General features: G+C 45.1%; 1 protein-coding gene across 4 annotated transcripts in view; it reads right to left on the bottom strand.

Moving 5' to 3' along the window:
• Insc (INSC spindle orientation adaptor protein) overlaps positions 1–17,201 on the bottom strand; it is a 108,525-nt gene that overhangs the window by 61,106 nt on the left and 30,218 nt on the right. For 3 of the 4 annotated variants that reach the window (XM_021166905.2, XM_021166904.2, XM_029480212.1), the window contains one exon: positions 880–1,225. In XM_021166905.2, the coding sequence (XP_021022564.1) occupies positions 880–1,225 (346 nt within the window). Of the gene's footprint in view, positions 1–879; positions 1,226–5,524; positions 5,668–17,201 lie in introns of all 4 variants that reach the window. The other variant, XM_029480213.1, reaches the window with a different exon arrangement.

Below are 17,201 nucleotides of genomic sequence, written 5' to 3'. Positions count from 1 at the left end.
GGCACTCTGGGGCATGAAGGTGGAGGGGAAGACAGTCACAGAAATGAGAGCACATGGGTAGCCAAGGAGGTCAAGGTCAACTGCTTTGAGAGACTGAGAAAAGCTGGCATGCAATTAGTTATACTGAGGGATCTGGGAAGCCTCAGGAAGAAGAGCTATTTAAGCTGCGTTTGAAGAATGATTAGACACTCACTACCCGCACAACGAAGGAAGGAAAAGTTTAAGGTGAGAGATGAGAAGAAGAAAGAGAGAGAAAAATCACGATGAGGAGGGCAGATGTTCAGTGGTTCACTTTTGACGCTGGGAAGATTCTAATGCACTTTGGAATCAGAAAAGCTGGATCTGAACCTTCTTTCATCAGCCTCTGCTTAGCTTGGGGCAAACGGCTCAGTTCAAGGGTCTATCTCCCCAACCATGACACTGTAATACTACTCTGTTCAGCCAGCTGCTTGGCATGTTTTACATGTTATTTATTTTGCAGTCATCATCCCTGAATAAATGCTGCTACACTCACCCATAAGCACTAAGACATAGAGGAGTCAAGTAACTTGCCAAAGTCACAGTGTAGATGGACAATTGAAGGCCATCTGTACTCTGTTTGTTTGTTATATATATATATATATATATATATATATATATATATATATATATATATATATATGTACAGTGGGTGTACAGGTTAAATGAGATATTTATTGAAAAAAGGAAATGCCCACTACAATGCCTTGCACATGTACATGTTCATTAAATGTCCTCCCCAGCCTTCTCTACTTTGTTACAAGACAAGGGAGGCTACTGGCCAGGAAAGGTTCAGACTCCAGAATTCAGGAAGGCATTCCCACACCCAGCACCTACTAGCACTATCCCAGCATGGCTGACCTGGCCCATTTCCTGTGAGACTGTCCTGCTGATGGTGCTGTACTCGCTGACCATGGAGCGTGCATGGCACGTCAGACGCACACTCATGCTGTGCACACGGGCCCAGCGGTCCTGGGCCAACTTCTGCCCGATCCTTCGAAGCTCAGTGCTGATGACCCAGCCCCGTTTCAAGAGCAGCTGTAGAGGATCTCCTGGACCAGGACCACCTGCTAGGATAAGGTCACCTTGCGTGTCTTCCTCCAGGCTGATGGGCTTTGCCTGCAAGACGCACATGCACTCACACTCGGTCATGAGCTTCAGATCCTCCATCCAGCGCTGAACCGAGTCTACCTGCATGAAGTGTAGCCTGCAACCAGGGAACAGTGGCAGGGTGATTGCCGGCACCGCACCTTTTCCAGACAGTTCCCACCCCAGGCCACCAATGTTCATGGAGCATCTAGTTTAAGTTCAGCATTATCTTTCCAATCTTCTCTATTATTTCTCATGATCACCATTGAACAACTAATAAGATGGAGGCACAATGCTTTGAGGGCAGGTGACCAGACTGATGAATGGCATGACTCCTGACAGAAGGTATTAAATAAAAGTGGCATAAAGAGAACTGTAGCAGACCTACATGGGCATATTGTGTGCATTTTCTTAAAATAATGCCTTCCAGAAAGTTGGTAGCAATGAAAACAGTTTCCAAAAGAAGGGTGGGGAAAAAAGCAATATACAGAGTACAAACAAAAAAGAAGATAACGACACACAAATAATAATCTAGAGAAAATATATGTTCAAGGGAAAGGTAGAAAGCCTAAGGGTTCTTTGGGGGCGATGGCATCAAAGCCTTTCCCTTCTGTCTTTCAACTTTCCTCTAACTTCCAGTTTGTCTATAGTGCGAATATAAGCTTATAATGAACCAGAGTAACTCCATTTACTCAGTGATTTCAGACATTAATGAGACACTGAACACATTATGAGTTCAGTGTACTTAGTATCACGTATGTGTCAGTATTGTGGGGAAGCCGACACTGGGTTTCCACTCGCAAGGAGCTCCTTGGCATCTTAAAGGAAGAAGATGTGGGAGGAGTTAGGAGATGAAGGAGCCCTCATCATCATCTTCCAGCATGACAGGACAGCTGGTTACAACCTTAATCTGTCATGTATGAACTGGGCACCACCAGGACTCATGGCTAACTGCTCTACTATGAATGCAAATGTGACTACTGCCCACTTCATGCCTCTGCTGCGATGCCTACCCAATGAACCGAACCCTCTCAAATCATAAGCCAAAATAAACTCTTCCACATGTTACTTTTCTCAGGTATTTGGCCACAGCAATTATTTGGATATATTTAATATATCTCCCAGGCAGAAAGGCAAAGCTTTGGCACTAAGTTGTATTAATCCAATCCCTCCCTGTGCTGACAAATGAAGCACAGAGTCATAGCAACTGGAGTTGTGGCCCGCACACTATGCTGATGATGGAACTTAGGCTGTTGAGGAGAAAATCCAGGATCACTAGGGGCCAAGCATCATTTCTGATGCCTGTTAGCTACAGAACTCCTTCTGAAATGAGAACACATGAGAATCTCTAAGCAGATTTTAATCAGCAACCTCCCTGCAAGTGAAGGTCCTCTGGGGATTGAGAGCAGGATGAGGCAGACCTTTCAGACAAAGATAAGGAAAGGCTCTCAGAGCTGTAGAGCAGGGTACTGTTGTTGGGACACATGGGAGCAGAGGAGGCATGCTTGAGATAGGCCAGTCAAAGGGACAATGAGTCAGTCCCTCAGTTTAGATTTGTGCATTTGGAAGAGCAGGAACGGTGAGGAGACAGAGAGAACAGAAACCACATCTTGAGGGTAGGATCCAAACAGTCACACTGAAAGCCCCAGCACCCTGTTGAAGGGTGGCAGGACATCACGGAGGGCTGGAGAGTGGAGGAGACAAAAGACAGGTAAATCGCAGCACTTAGAACCACTTGCCAGGGCCAGCTTTCCGTATACACCTTGAGAACGAGCATGAGCAAGGGCACTGGATTTTCTGAGTGGAGACACACTCACCCCTGGCTAGCCAGGGTGGGTTAGCCATCTCTCTGTGATTGTGACAAAGCACTCCAGGTGATTTATAAAGAGGCAAGAACTGGTTCTGTCATGGTTTCAGAGCTTTCAGCCCATGGTTACTTTGTTCTATAGCTTTGACGACTGTGGTGAGGTATAAGTTCTTTCAAGGCCCATGCCGCCAGCAATCTCACTAAGGCCCTGCCTCCCGCTCCTCTTCTCAACAGCACCACTGGCTGGAAGCAAAGTGATCAACAAAGGGACCTTTGGAGAACTTCTAGGAACCAAATCATAACAAGTATCAGGGCTCCCAGTGCAGCCTCCAAGGGGGAGCCAGGAAAGAGAGGAGATTAGAGCCATGAATGTTGCAGGTCTAGACCCATCATGGAAAGCCTATAGACCCAATGCTTGAGCGAACTCCTCACTTCTGACCCACACAGGAGGCACACTCAGTCCTTGCTATTTAAAATCTATAAGGATGAAAAAGACAGTGAGATTTTAGAAGCCGTGCAAATTAAAGTCTCAATCGATTGCTCATTCTTCCACCAAACGTAGATTGACAAAATTATTAATTTCTCTGTCATATGCGTATTTGTGCCTGTATGTGTCTGTGGATATGAATTCATCTAAGATGCCCCCCTGTGTCTATGTGTGGGTTTATCTCCCAACCTGCGCAAGTGCTGAGATGTGTGTGTGTGTGTGTGTGTGTGTGTATGTGTGGGTGTGTTTGTGTATGTTTGTATGTGTGTGTCTTTACCAGTCTCCAGTCTCATGTCACATAAATTTTATTTAAAATAAAGGAGGTGGAGCTTGAGCATGGGCTCAGTGACTCAGTTCCAAAGAAAAGACTAGAAAAGGAAAGAGACAAGTGACTGTGGTGAAGACTTACACCATATGACCTGGTGACCATGGTCAGCAACATGAATGTTAGATCATGTTGATAGCCCACATCCTGTATGTAAAGGGGAACACATCAGCACTGTGGGATTCTTTCTTTAAAATACATGATTTAATCTCATGGTGAAAAAGCATCAGACAAATACTAATTATGGGTTTGTGCTGCCTAGTTTTATGTCATCTTGACACAGCTAAAGTGCTTTTAGAACAGGGGCACTCAGTTGAGAAAATGTTCCCATTAGATTGGAATTTGGGAACCTGTGGTGCATTTTCTTGATTGCTGATGTGGGAGATCTCAGCCCATTGTGGGTGGTACTACTTTAGGGTAGGTGGTCCAGAGGGTAAAAAACAAAACAACATCTGAACAAGCAATGAGGAACAAGCCAGTAAGCAACCCTCCTCTATGGCCTCTGCTTCAGCTCCTGCCTTCCGATTCCTGTGTCAAGTTTCTGTGGACTCTTTTTAATGACGCAATATGAAAGGGTGAGCTAAAAGAAACCCTTTTCTCCCCAAGTTGCTTTTTCCCCCCAGAGATAGGGTTTCTCTGTGTAGCCCTGGCTATCCTGGAACTCACTCTGTAGACCAGGTTGGCCTCAAACTCAGAAATCCACTTGCCTCTGCCTCCCAAGTGCTGGGATTAAAGGCGTGCACCACCACTGCCCAGCTGGTGGTGGTGTTTTGCCACAGCAAAAGAAACCCTAGCTAAGATGGTATCACACTACAAAACAATGTGGCTCTGTTCCTTAAAACTGTCAAAGTCCAAAGTTTGGAGCAGAAACTGAATGAAAGACCATCCAGTGACTGTCCTACCTGGGGATCCATTCCATATCCAGTTACCAAACCCAGACATTATTGTGCCAACAAGTACTTGCTGACAGGAGCCTGATATAGCTGTCTCCTGAAAGGCTCTGCCAGTGCCTGACAAATAAGAATTGGATGCTCACAGCCATCCATTGGCCTGAGCATAGGGTCTCCAATGAAGGATCTAGAGGGAGGACCCAAGGAGCTGAAGGGGTTTGCAGCCCCATAGGAGGAAGAACAATATGAACCAACCAGTACCCCAAGAGCTCCCTGGGACTAAACCACCAACCAAAGAGTATACAAGGAGGGACTCATGCCTCCATATGTTGCATATGTAGCAGAGGATGGCCTTGTGGGACATCAATGACAGGAGAGGCCATTGGTCTTGTGAAGGCTTGATGCCCCAGTGTCAGGGAATCCCAGGATAGGGGAGCGAGAGTGGGTGGGCTAGTGAGCTGGGCTAGGGAGGATGGGATGGGGGGGGTTTCGGAGGGGAAATGGGAAAAGGGGATAAAATTGGAAATGTAAATAAAGAAAATATCTAATTAAAAACATGACAACTTCAAAAACAAAAACTGTCAAAGAAAAATGGGAGGAACCATCATAGGCCAGATGAGACCTAGGAGATATGCTGAGTACGCGGAGATGATGTTCTGGAAAGAATTCTGAAGCAGAACAGTGGCATGTGTGGGCAAACTGGGGAACTCTAGGTAGCATCCGAAGCTCAGTTACATAGCAATGGACCTATGACAGCTCCTTAGTGTGACAAATACAACTTGTGAATGATCAGGGAACCTGGGCATGGAGCCAGGAGAAACACATCCTATTGTCTCTGCAACTTTCTCTACATCCAAAGCTGTCTTCTTATGGACAGTGTTATTTATAAAAACAATGACATTTCTCACCAGAATGAAGTTCACTCTCTTGCTTCTTCCTCAATCAAAAGCCTGAGCTGAGCTTGTTGGCCCACCGTAATGCAATGAGTCCCTCTGGAAGAAGGCTGGTGGGACCTGGCTAATGAGGCAGGAGCGGGGCTTCTTCAGAGAACCTTGGAGTGGAAGGAAAGGGGGACACAGCTTGGGTTGTGGGACAAACCCACTGACTCTGTTGTCCAGTGGGGGCCTCCTGATTTACCCTTAAAGCTTACTGCAGCTGAATCTCAGGTGGCTTCTTGGGCATGTACCTTCTGATCCCTCTGAAGCCATGTCTTAAGGACCTTCAGATTAGGTCCCATTGCCCCATCTCCCTCCTCAATCATAAAAAACAAACAGCACTAGTGTTGTGGTTTGTATAGGCCCAGCCCAGGGAGTGGCACTATTAGAAGGTATGGCCTTGTTGGAGAAGGTGTGGCCTTGTTGGAGTAGGTGTGTTACTGTGGGGGTGGGCTTTAAGACCCTCATCCTAGCTGCCTGGAAGCCAGTATTCTGCTAGCTGCCTTCAAATGAAGATGTAGAACTCTTAGCTCCTCCTGTACCATACCTGCCTGGATGCTGCCATGTTCCAGCCTTGATAATGGACTGAACCTTTGAACCTGTAAGCAGCCCCAATTAAATGTTGTTTTTATAAGAGTTGTCTTGGTCATGGTGTCTGTTCACAACAGTAAAATCCTAAGACAGCCAGAGTTTCCTGGGTTGGTAGCCTATTGTCATCCATTTGAGGTTAACAAGGCTTACACAATGATGAGTGGCATGTGAGGATAGACAGAGCCTGCACAGAAAAATTCCTGGTCATTTTCCTTTTCATGAGATTGTTACTGAAATTTAGCACATGTACATAAAAGTACAAGATTGAGCTTGATACATTTTCATATGGTCAACATACACATATAACCACATTTTTAAAAAAGGGACAAAACAATCCGTCATTTGACGATGTCAGTACTTAGGAAGCAGAGACATCAGGATTGCCTCAAGTTCAAGAACATCCCAAACTGTATTGTGAGTTCCAGGCCAACTTGAGTGACAGAGTTAGATATTCATGGTCATCATGACCTACATACAAAGCCAAATGAGACTACATAAGACTGTCTAAAAAAATAAATAATGAAGATTTATGAAGCTAATTGAGAAGGAGGGAAGAAAAGGGGAGATCTGTAGAGAGGCCCCTTATACATCTAGAAGAAAGTACAAGTTATTGATAAAGAATAGAAATTTATGCAAATATTAGATATTTTTGGACCAACATCTTATTATAAAGTAGTCACAATGAAATACTCAAGGAAATGAGGTGATAATCAAAGATTTTACATTCAGCCATAAAGACTCAAATAGATAAGGAGGAATCCTGGGCTCCTTTAGGAAAAGTGTTCTTGGAGAACAACCTTTCAACAATGGTTAAGAAAGTGGGTCAGAGAAATGGCTCAGTGCTTAAGAGCATTGGCTTCCCTTCCAGGGGACCGAGAATCCATTCTCTGGCTGTACATGGCAGCTCACAACCATCTGTAACTCCAGTTTCAGGAATCTGATGCCCTCTATGAACTCCATGGACACTGTACATGCATGTGGTGCACATACATGCAGTCAGGCAAACACTCATCCATATAAAATAAATACAGATTTTTAAAAAATGTTTGAGGAAGGGCTGAGGTGTTCTCCTGCTGCAGAATGTTTGCCTATCATGGCCAAGGCCTTGTGTTCCAGTCTCAGCAGTGAAGCAGACTATTAGGAAGATAAAATCATGAAGACATTAACACTGGTTAATAAATGAGAGAAGAGTCAATGGCTAGACCCTGATCTGTGACTGCAGCGGTAGAACAGATGTAAGAAGGAACTTGGAAGCCAATGCTGGGCTCTGATCGAGGCAGCCATCTAACAGACCTTCCCTTTCTGCTTTTCAAGATGTTCAGTCTCTCGCTGCCCTGCATAGAGCTTCATTCCAAGCATGCAGATGTGTGTCCCACGTGTCCTCACAGAGTCCATCTGGACATTCACTCTTCTACTGAACCATCATTTACTTAGTGCCTGGGATGCGCCAGGAAATGGGATACATGAGACAGGAAGTGGGATAAGCCAGCAAACAAAACAATCGACATTAATCCCCTTATGGAGAAGGCACGTGATAGGCAGAAAGTAAATGATAAAAATGGAATAAATTAGAACTGTGTGGTGCTCTGAGAACTGATCATTTCTACTGAAAAGATGAGGCAGAATCAGGCCATCAAAAATCTGTGAGGCACAAAGTCATTGCCATTTTAAATGAGTGGTCATGGTACAGTTTCCTGAGACTGTAAGTCATGAGCACACTCTCTCAGGAGGCAAGATTAGCCATGATAAAATATGGAAACTGAGTGCTCACCACGGAGGACAGGACCCAGGCAAAGGCCCTGAGAGGGAACTAATAGGGAGACATCGTGGCAACAGTGGAGTGTATGGGAGAAAAAGTAGAAGGTGAGCTCAGGGTTGGCTAGTACATGGCTTCTGAGGTTCTAGAAACTCCTTGAGGTTTGTTCTGTGTAATAGAATGCTTCTTGGATTCTCCTAGGACTATCATCACAAGTATTGTTTGGGACCATCCAGCCCATATACCTCTCTACAACCAAAATGGTCCAGAATCTATCACATTTATTCATTTTCTCTCTGTGTCTCTGTCTGTTCTCCCTCTCTCCTCTCTCTCTCTCTCTCTCTCTCTCTCTCTCTCTCTCTTCCCCCTTCCTCTGTCCCTCCTTTCTCATCAAAACAAGTCGTAGATTAATTTAGAATGGCCTGACCTTTATGATGCAAAACTATACACTGTTTACTAGACAGCCAACTTAAGCATAATAATTTATGCAATGGGTTATAAATAATTGACATTATGGTCAGGACTTTAACTTCTAACCCTTCTGCTTCAGGCACTGGTGATGCCCAAGCTAAGTGTTGCTTACGTTTCCCACCTCCCCCTCCTCCCCTCCCCCCCTCCCCATTTTCCTCCATGTTGGTCATTCTGCCTCTGCTCTTCCTGCCAGTTCCATGCTGTGTGGCACCAGGCACTGGGCAGACAAGTCTTGAATTCTGCATCCATACCTAGTCAACATGTGAGCTGAAGGCCTTCACCTCTCTGAAATACTAAATAGCTCAGACAGTGATTCCCCACCCACCAGAAGAGCATCCGCACACTACTAGAAACATCAGAGCTTTTCTTCTCCTCAGAAGACTGTACAAAGTCTTTATTCACCCATTATGTGGTAAATGCCCCCTCTGCTCTTCTCTCGCCTGTCTCCATGCACTATCTTCCCCAAGCTAAGTTTTAACCCCAAGATTAACCAAAAACTACCAAGTTTATTATTAATCCTGTCCACTTAATATTTGCCTTCTATGCCCCATAACATTTTCTTTTCACTAAACTGCTTGTCATAACATGGTAAACGACTGGATCCTACATTCTGGATAACTCCAGGAGACCTGACAAAGGGAAGTGGTACCCTCCTGCAACCTGGGTGCAAAGGTCTAAGGGCAATTTATAATGCATTGCAAGGAGGCAATCGCTCTGTAGTCTGCAGTACTCTCTCAAGAAATAGGAGACTTGGAGGGCATCTGACTTTTTTCTTTTCTGTTTTTTGAAATCTAACATAGCTTCATGCAAAACAGTTTCTAAGAGAAGCTACTTACTGAGTACTATGATAATTAATAACAAATATCAATCAACTTGACAGGATGCAGACTCCCATAAGAAAAAGATTTGGGTTTGTTTGTGAGAAATTTTCTAGAATAGCTCAAGTGAGATGGGAAGACTTAACCCTCACTGAGGGCAGCACCATTCTAGGAACTGTAGACCCAGAGTCAATAAAAAGGCGAAGGCAAGCTACCAACAATTCTCTTTCTGTTTCCTGATTCCAGACACAATGTGATGTCTGCCTTACACTGCTGCAAATGTCACATGACCAGCTGTCTCCAACTCTGTTGCCATGGCTTCCAGACCATGTGTACCCTCAAACTGTGAACTAATGGAACCTATCTCTTCCTCAGTTGCTCTTGTTGGGCATTATATCCCAATGATTAGAAATGTGGTCATTACAAACACCTTCTGCATACCCAGCACATGCGATCTTCTACCTGTACTCGTAGAAGCCCTTATCCCACTGAGGGAGGCTCCTACACTGTGACAGTAACGGGGTAAAACTTGGGCCCAGGCCATGAGGCTCACTATTCTGTTTTTGGGTGCTAAGGGACATGAATCAGGTACCTGTTTCTGGCATGATGAGCTAGCATACATCTTTGACAGTTATTTCCTCTCTAATAGCTCAGAGTCCTCCGTTGTTAACTCTGATATTCTAGGTGCCTTTAGCTTGAGAGAAGTTATAGATACTCCCTGACTTTCATTAACTCGTTCATGAAATTACCTTTGAAATTGATTGATTGATTGATTGATTGATTGATTGATTGATTGATTGCATGTGTCAGCATTCACATGCACAAATGTGGAACTCAGAAGACACCTCCCAGCAGTTGATTTTCTCCTTCCCCCCATGTGAGTCCCAAAGATCAAACTCAGGTCCTTAAGCTTGGCAGCAGGCATCTTTGCCCACTGAACCAGCCTATGGCTTGCCTTACATCCTCTGTGAAAGTATGTTGGTTCTGTATGTCTGAGAGTCAACAGGAGGGAGACCCAACTAAGAGCCCTCGCCTATGCCAACCACCCGTCTTAACAGCTACATCACATGATGCTTCTACTCTGGGCCTCAGTCTCTCACCTTCTTCCCCATTTCCAATTCCTGTCCCCAAGTCCTTCCAATCTCTCAATCCCAACCTCTTACCTACACCTTCTCCTCACAGGCTGACTTGTCTCATCTGAAGGAGCCTTCTGGATGAGTTTATGTCTCATATGACTCACATGTCTACCTGCATGCTCTGTAGGACTGTCTGTCACTCACTAATCTCAACTGTTTAAATCCTTGTAAACGATCTATCCACTAGATCCCAGATCCTTACACTGTGAGTCACAACCTCATAAGGGATTACATCACAAAACGGTCCCTGAATGCATGATGATCAAAAATTAACTCCAAACCAAAAGTGTAGTGGTTCTGAGGTATGCCTCAGACATACTCAGACAGCACTAGGTCCTGTTAGACCAGGAGACATTACTGCAGAGTTGGTTCTGAACACACCTAGACACACTTTGCACTGTGGGTTTCGTCACACCACCCAACTGCAGAACAGTGCCCGAGACACCTTGACTCAGACATGAGACTCCTGTCACAGTTAGATAATCGTAGTGCTTTTACTGCGCACACGGCATTTTGCTCTTGGGAAGAGTTGATGGTTCAACTGTAGAAAACAAAAACTCTTAAGAGTTTCCTATCATCATCCTCTGCGTGTAAATACAAACTTAGCATATCCTTGAATTATATTAGAATGCTTGACTTTAAAATTGCTACTCCAGTTGCTAATTTGAGCTTCATAAGAAAATCATTCATTTTGGCTTGGGCTTAGGATGGAATTATCTAACAGTTTCTGAAATGGCACATGCATACTTCTGTTATTTTGCACTGCGTATTTACATGAACAACATTCTCAGTAATGACAATGATAAAATTATTTAATTATAAAGTCAAAATACTAATCAACTCTAAAAACAGAAGTTTCCCTATGTTTTGCAAGGTCAGACACTCAGCTAAGATTTAATTTTTATGCAGAAAGAAACAGCATACCCAATCTCCTTCGCATACAGATATGTCTTTCTACTTGATCAAATTGTCTGTATACAAAAAGAGCTGCTTGAAGATAAATGTATTACTAATTATATAAACTAATAAAAGTTTAATTGTTTATATGCCTACTTTATATGCCCATGTACTTGGGGTCAAGTAAACATTTCTTTGGGTAAAATGGGTCATGGTAGATAAACACTCAGAAATCCTGCTATAGCCGAGCAGATCCAGCCTGTGTGTGCTCAGCTCTTTATGTGTACCCAGCTGCTGGGCCTAGCACACTGAAGCTGTTCCCTGTATATATGAACTAAGTTTAAGTACCTTGTGAATGAGAATGGCAAACCCTTGTAGCTGTCAGTCTGTCTGTGTCATAGGGTTCTGTGAATCCAGGGAGGAAACAAAAGGCCATAGTAATCTAGCAGCATGTATGAAGGCAGGTCCTGTGCCAATGATGCTATGGCACTCCTCGTTATCATTACATTAGGTCCCCCCTCCCATGACCCTGGAAGGGGTTCTCTAAGGATTTCTTACAGATTTGGAGACTGAAGCATATGAGGCTGAGTAGCCCATCACACAGCTCAGAAGTTGTAATGTTAGGTGCTGAACCCAACACTTCAGATTCTAGAGTGCTACCTACATTAAAGGATCTTATGAACGGCTGCTCTCTGTCCCATTACAGAACAGGGCAGGGTCCTCAAGTTAAAAACTACAAATGCATCGACACACAGAGGAGCTCAGGTTAAGCTGCCCCTGGGCTGAGGCTCCACTTCTGACAGCGCCGTGGAGCTCCACGTGAACATTAAATGGGGATAAACTACTCTTCCCGGCTCTGTTCTCTTCCCTGCCTCAAGGAAGGTTTGCTTTTACCAACATGGCCCACACAGGATTCTTCACAGATCTAGCATGCCAGTGGCCATCCTAAGACCAGTGTCATTCTATGAAAGGCAAGAAAGAAAGTAGGTGCTGTCTCTAGAGGCACCAGTCACTCTACCACCTGGCAGGCTTCTGACCATCCCTTACCCTCCACCCAACGAATGGATCCCATTTCATCCACCATGCAAGCCTCAGGCTCTGGCACAAGTTCCCTGCCCCCAGTTATGGGAAGACTTGAAGAGCAGAAAAATCTTCCTTTGAGTCGCATAGCTGGCTCTGTCCTCTGACAGGTCCCCAGATACAACTATGAGAAGTCATCCATCCTACCAAGTCCCCTAGCCAGGATGTGCCAGATCCAAGTGACAGTCAGATGTTTTCTATACACTACTAGCCTTATACCAGCAGAGGCTCCAAAGCTAAGCAAGAGAAACTCTCAGCCCTAACAAAGCTCATTCATGCCTCAAACAGGCAAGGTAACACCAGTAATCAAATCTGGAAATGACCCTAAAGGTAGCCAATGTGTTAAGCTCCAGCAAAAGGCCAATTGGGACCCTAAGCCCCTGTCTACACAGTCTCCTTTCATCCTGCCCACAGCACTATGAGAGAAGGACTATTACTACTTCCAGATGAAGAAACTTCTGCCAGGGGAAAACACATAGTTAGTACACTGCAGAGCCATCACTCAAACCCAGGCCTCCAGGGCCCAACGTCTTAACTTCACTAAATACCAGGCTTCCATCAAGATGCTGTGAAACAGTAGCCCATGATCATGGAAGATGGAGCCTGACCTCGCCTGGGAATATTTACACACAGGAAATAGCATTTACCCTGTTCTCAGGAAAGGAGCTGGCCAAAATGACAAGAGTCGGAAGATTTCTGTGCAGAGGGAGACATGATGTTCAAAGGCCAAGAGGGCCAAATTAGTAACATAGCAGGGGCTGCACTGACTGACGCAGGAGGCCTGGACGTGGCAAGGAAGGGGTGTGAAGATACAGACTGGCCCCAGATCAAAGATCTTGAATGCAGTAAGTTGAGGAATTCGATTTAGCCTTGGGCACATTTGGAGCCACTGATGGCGTTTTTTTGGGCAGAGGAGTGACATGTGGTCAAATGAGTCAGGAGGAGGAGGAGAAAAGTGGGGTTAAATACCACAGTCAGGAGGCTGCCTGAGAGATGGTGCTGATAGAAGAGAGAAAACAGAGCCTGAACAACAGTTTCTGGGGATGGACAAAAGCGACTGACATGAAGCAAGGGAAAAGATCAAAATTGATCTCTGGATGTTGGGTCTCAGTAGCTGAAGCTCCCCTGCTTGGGACAGGAAACACAGCCAAGCAAGAGCTGGTTTTCATTGTGTTTGGTTGCAGTGTGTGGAGGTAGTATAATAAGTAGAGGTCACAGGCCACTGCAGGGTCAGGGAACCAAGTGCTGCAGAGATGTACATCTGAGAGTCCTCAGGGTCATCAGGGAAGAGACCAGGCAAGGTGACACATCCCCTCCCCCAGATGCAGCCCCAGGACCAACTCATCCATGCCCAGCCTTGGTCACTGTGCCACCAAAGAATGTGCTGCTCTCCTCAATTTCAGAGTCTAAGGGTTGTGGCTCATTACGGTTTGGACTATGTTAGCACTAAACATCCCATAATTGCAGAGCTTGCCTGACGCTCTGTCATTAGTTTTCTGGATCTCTGAGCCCCACCTCTCTGTTGGATTTGCTCACTGACCCCAATATAAAATGTCTAGTTAACCAGGACAGCTCAGGCTACTTGGTTGGGGGCTCCTGCTGTCCTTGCCCACCCTAACTGCTCGTGGTTCAACTGTCCTCAGCCATGAACTTTAAGCTGCCGTCTCACTGTGCATGAAATCTGTCCTCTGAAAGTACAGACAACTGATCCATTACTCACACAGAGGAGAACTGAAAATTGAGGTCAAGGCAGAGGGCCTGGCAATGAGTCACTTTTCTTCATGGTGGAAAATCACCAGTCAGGAGCCTGTAGGGGGTCTCTGCTCAAAGAGCCAGGGGAACAGAGCCGGGACCGGGGCTCTGTGTTTGCCATATCCATGATGAGCAGGAACCTGGACCTGATGCTATAAAGGTCATTCCTGTGCCTGAGAGCAGGTGAGGGGTCCTCCCAGGGTTGGGGTTCCTAGGGGTTCTGCCATGTTTCTGAAGATATCCTATTTCCCATGTTGTTCCTCTACGTCTCAGACAGAGGCTTTCCTAGACATCTAGAATGAGGTGACTAAGCCCCCAAATCTGGATCTTCTGGAGTCTCACAGACTGTAAACACAACTCCAGATGCAACCACAATCTTCTCCACACACCAGACTCCCGGGCAGATGATGCTGTTTAGGCTGGAATTACTCAGGGTTGGGTTGGAGGAAGTTACAGGACTTATCTTAAGGAACTCCAGAACCAAGAAATTCACTCCTAACAAATTTCTCCAGGACTTCTCTAGGCCAGAGGGAATAGATTACCCACCCAACAAGTGAAAGATTACCAACTACAAAGCACCTTTTATTATATCATCCTTCAAAGTAGTTTGCAGATCGGAGTTGGCCATTCTACCTTATAGATATAGAAATGGGGATTTAGAGGCATCGTGAAATTTGTCTAAGACCCCAACAACAACAACTGTCTTATATAAACATCCTGGTCACTGTTCTAAGTGCTTGACCCAATCTCAATTGCTCCCTGTAATCCTCAAAGCAGGCCCTTGAAACTATCATCACTGAAACTGACGAGGCCAATGTCACGCAGAGAAATGAGAACAAATCTCAGAAACTATAAGTCTTGATTTTTCTTATGCTGTACCCTTGGGTGGGGTCCAGCAATTCAGCCGATGATTCAACCCCTAGGCCCTGAGGTCAGCCCCTTCCACTACGCAAAACTGTTCACATGTTGCAAAGTGATGTCTTTGTAAAGCTTAGGACCATCTATAGCCCATGGTGTGCTAGTTACTTCTCAAACCCTTCCCTTAGTTCTTCCTGAGAAGCAGTGGGGTGTGTTAGACTTCAGGGCTGGGTGGTCCTGAAGTCTACATATCTCTGATAATTTTGTAGTGGAGCAGGGAATCTGGCAGATTGCGTCAACAGTAATACTGAGAAAAATTTTCCATCAGAATTTTGAGAGCCTTGAGGGTCTCCCCACCTCTTCACTGTCCTCACCCCCATCTTGGATTTCTCCCTTCATTCTCTGAAGTCCAGCACTGGGGGAAAGTCTCTAAGGCTTATCCTTTCCATAGCTAAGGGAATGCTCTTCCCATCTCAGCAGACCTGTATCCAGCCTCCAGCTCCTGGCACCAGCCCCTCACTCCTAGCTTATCCTTCTGGTCCTGTGTATGGTGTTCTCCAAAATTTCTGGAGTTAATAGTTAGTGGAACGCTTACACTTATTCTCTGCTTGGCTCATTTTAATTTCTTCATATTTCAAGTGGAATTTTCAATTCAAAGCCTTCCGAGACTAGAAATTGGATTCCCCCTTTCTCTCTTTCCTGTCTACTGTGCAAAGTGGGTTCTCTGTAAATAAATGCTCTTCTACATAAAAAGCACTAAGAAACCATGTGTGAAATGTACCATGCTGGGCAAGGTATTCTAGGATTCTGCAGGAGATACCTGTCATGGTTTAAATGAAAATGTCCACCCCCATAGGCTCAGGTGTTTGAATATTATCTCAAGTAGGTGGCTGTTTGTGGAGGCTTAGATTGTATAGCCTTGTTGGAGGAGGTATGCCGCTGGAGGCAGAATTTAAGGTTTCAAAACTCTGAACAATTCCAAGTTCACTCTCTTTTCTAACTGCTTAAAGTTCACAATGTGCGTGAGGGGTCAGCTCTCAGCTTCCAGCTCCAGCCACCATGTCTGCGACATACTGCCACGCTGTCTCTGGTATGATGGGCCCCATCCCTCTGATGGCATCATAAGCCCCAAATAAACCCTTCTTTTTATAGGTTGCCTTGGCCACATTGTTTTGTTACAGCAACAGGAAAGTAACTGAGACAATACCAGGGAATGAGCACCATGCAGGTGAACCCTTTAATTATGTAGACATGTTCCTTCCACCCCAAGTGTGTGCTACACCCATCATATGGGAGTCAGGAGAGCGTTATGGGAGAAAAGAAAAGGGGTGCTTGACTAGAACTAAGGGATCCCTGTAAGTTTCCTATCCATATAGCACACTCTCAAGTCAGTGGGATATGAAAAAGATAGCTACAGACAGAAGGAGTAACCTGTGCCAAGAAGGAGAGGCATGGGATCATGGTCTATGGAGGTGAGATGGTGAGTTGCCAAGTGTAGCCAGAGGGTAGAGGTGAGTTTGAAAATGACTGGGTAGAATTCAGAAGCCTGCTGGAATGTTTTTGCCTGTGGCTTTATCAGCTCTATACTCCAGCAAAACATTCTTCCTTAGCATGCATCCAGTCACATTAAGGAATGCTATACAACTAAACAGAGTCCACCCAACCCCAGAGGCTAAAAGGACTACAAAACTAGTGCACTCTACAGTTTCATCCCAGCTACAAGGCAGATAGATGCTAAGCCCTGCTGAACATCTCATAGGAGAGACTGGGCAGGTCCTCTGCTAGTCAATGAACTGCTTTCCCAGTTTGTGGCACTAAAGATCATTTTGTTCAAAAAGGGACAAAACCATCCAAAACTCAGCACAGAACGTCAAATCTAGGAGAGCCTCTGGGGAGTTTGCACCATCTTCCATTTCTTGGATGAAAACAATTGAACCTTGGAGAAGGTTTGACCAAAGACACACAGCAAGTTGGTGGTAGGCTTGTCTCTGGCTCTTAACCCATGCTCCCTGATGCACTGTGCTCTCCCACAGGAGATTTGATGAGCAAATTATAGACTTTCTCTTTTCCAATGAACTTAAAAGCAAAGGCTAAAACTATTTCTGAATCATTCTTCTTTAGATGAAAAAAAGGTCTCTCTCAACTCTGACTCTTTCAATCAATTAAACCTCTGGCTCCCACTCCAAGGTCTCAAGACAAATAACTCATCCTTGGATCCAGGACTCCACTGAACTTAGGAACTTAGTCTGCACAGCTGAGAGTGTGTACCACAGAAGCCTACAGCTTCTGTG

This window comes from Mus caroli, chromosome 7 (assembly GCF_900094665.2).
Source record: "Mus caroli chromosome 7, CAROLI_EIJ_v1.1, whole genome shotgun sequence".
NCBI classification, from domain to species: Eukaryota; Metazoa; Chordata; class Mammalia; order Rodentia; family Muridae; genus Mus; species Mus caroli.
The sequence above is the reverse complement of the archived record's forward strand: the minus strand, read 5'-3'. Positions and strand labels throughout refer to the sequence as shown.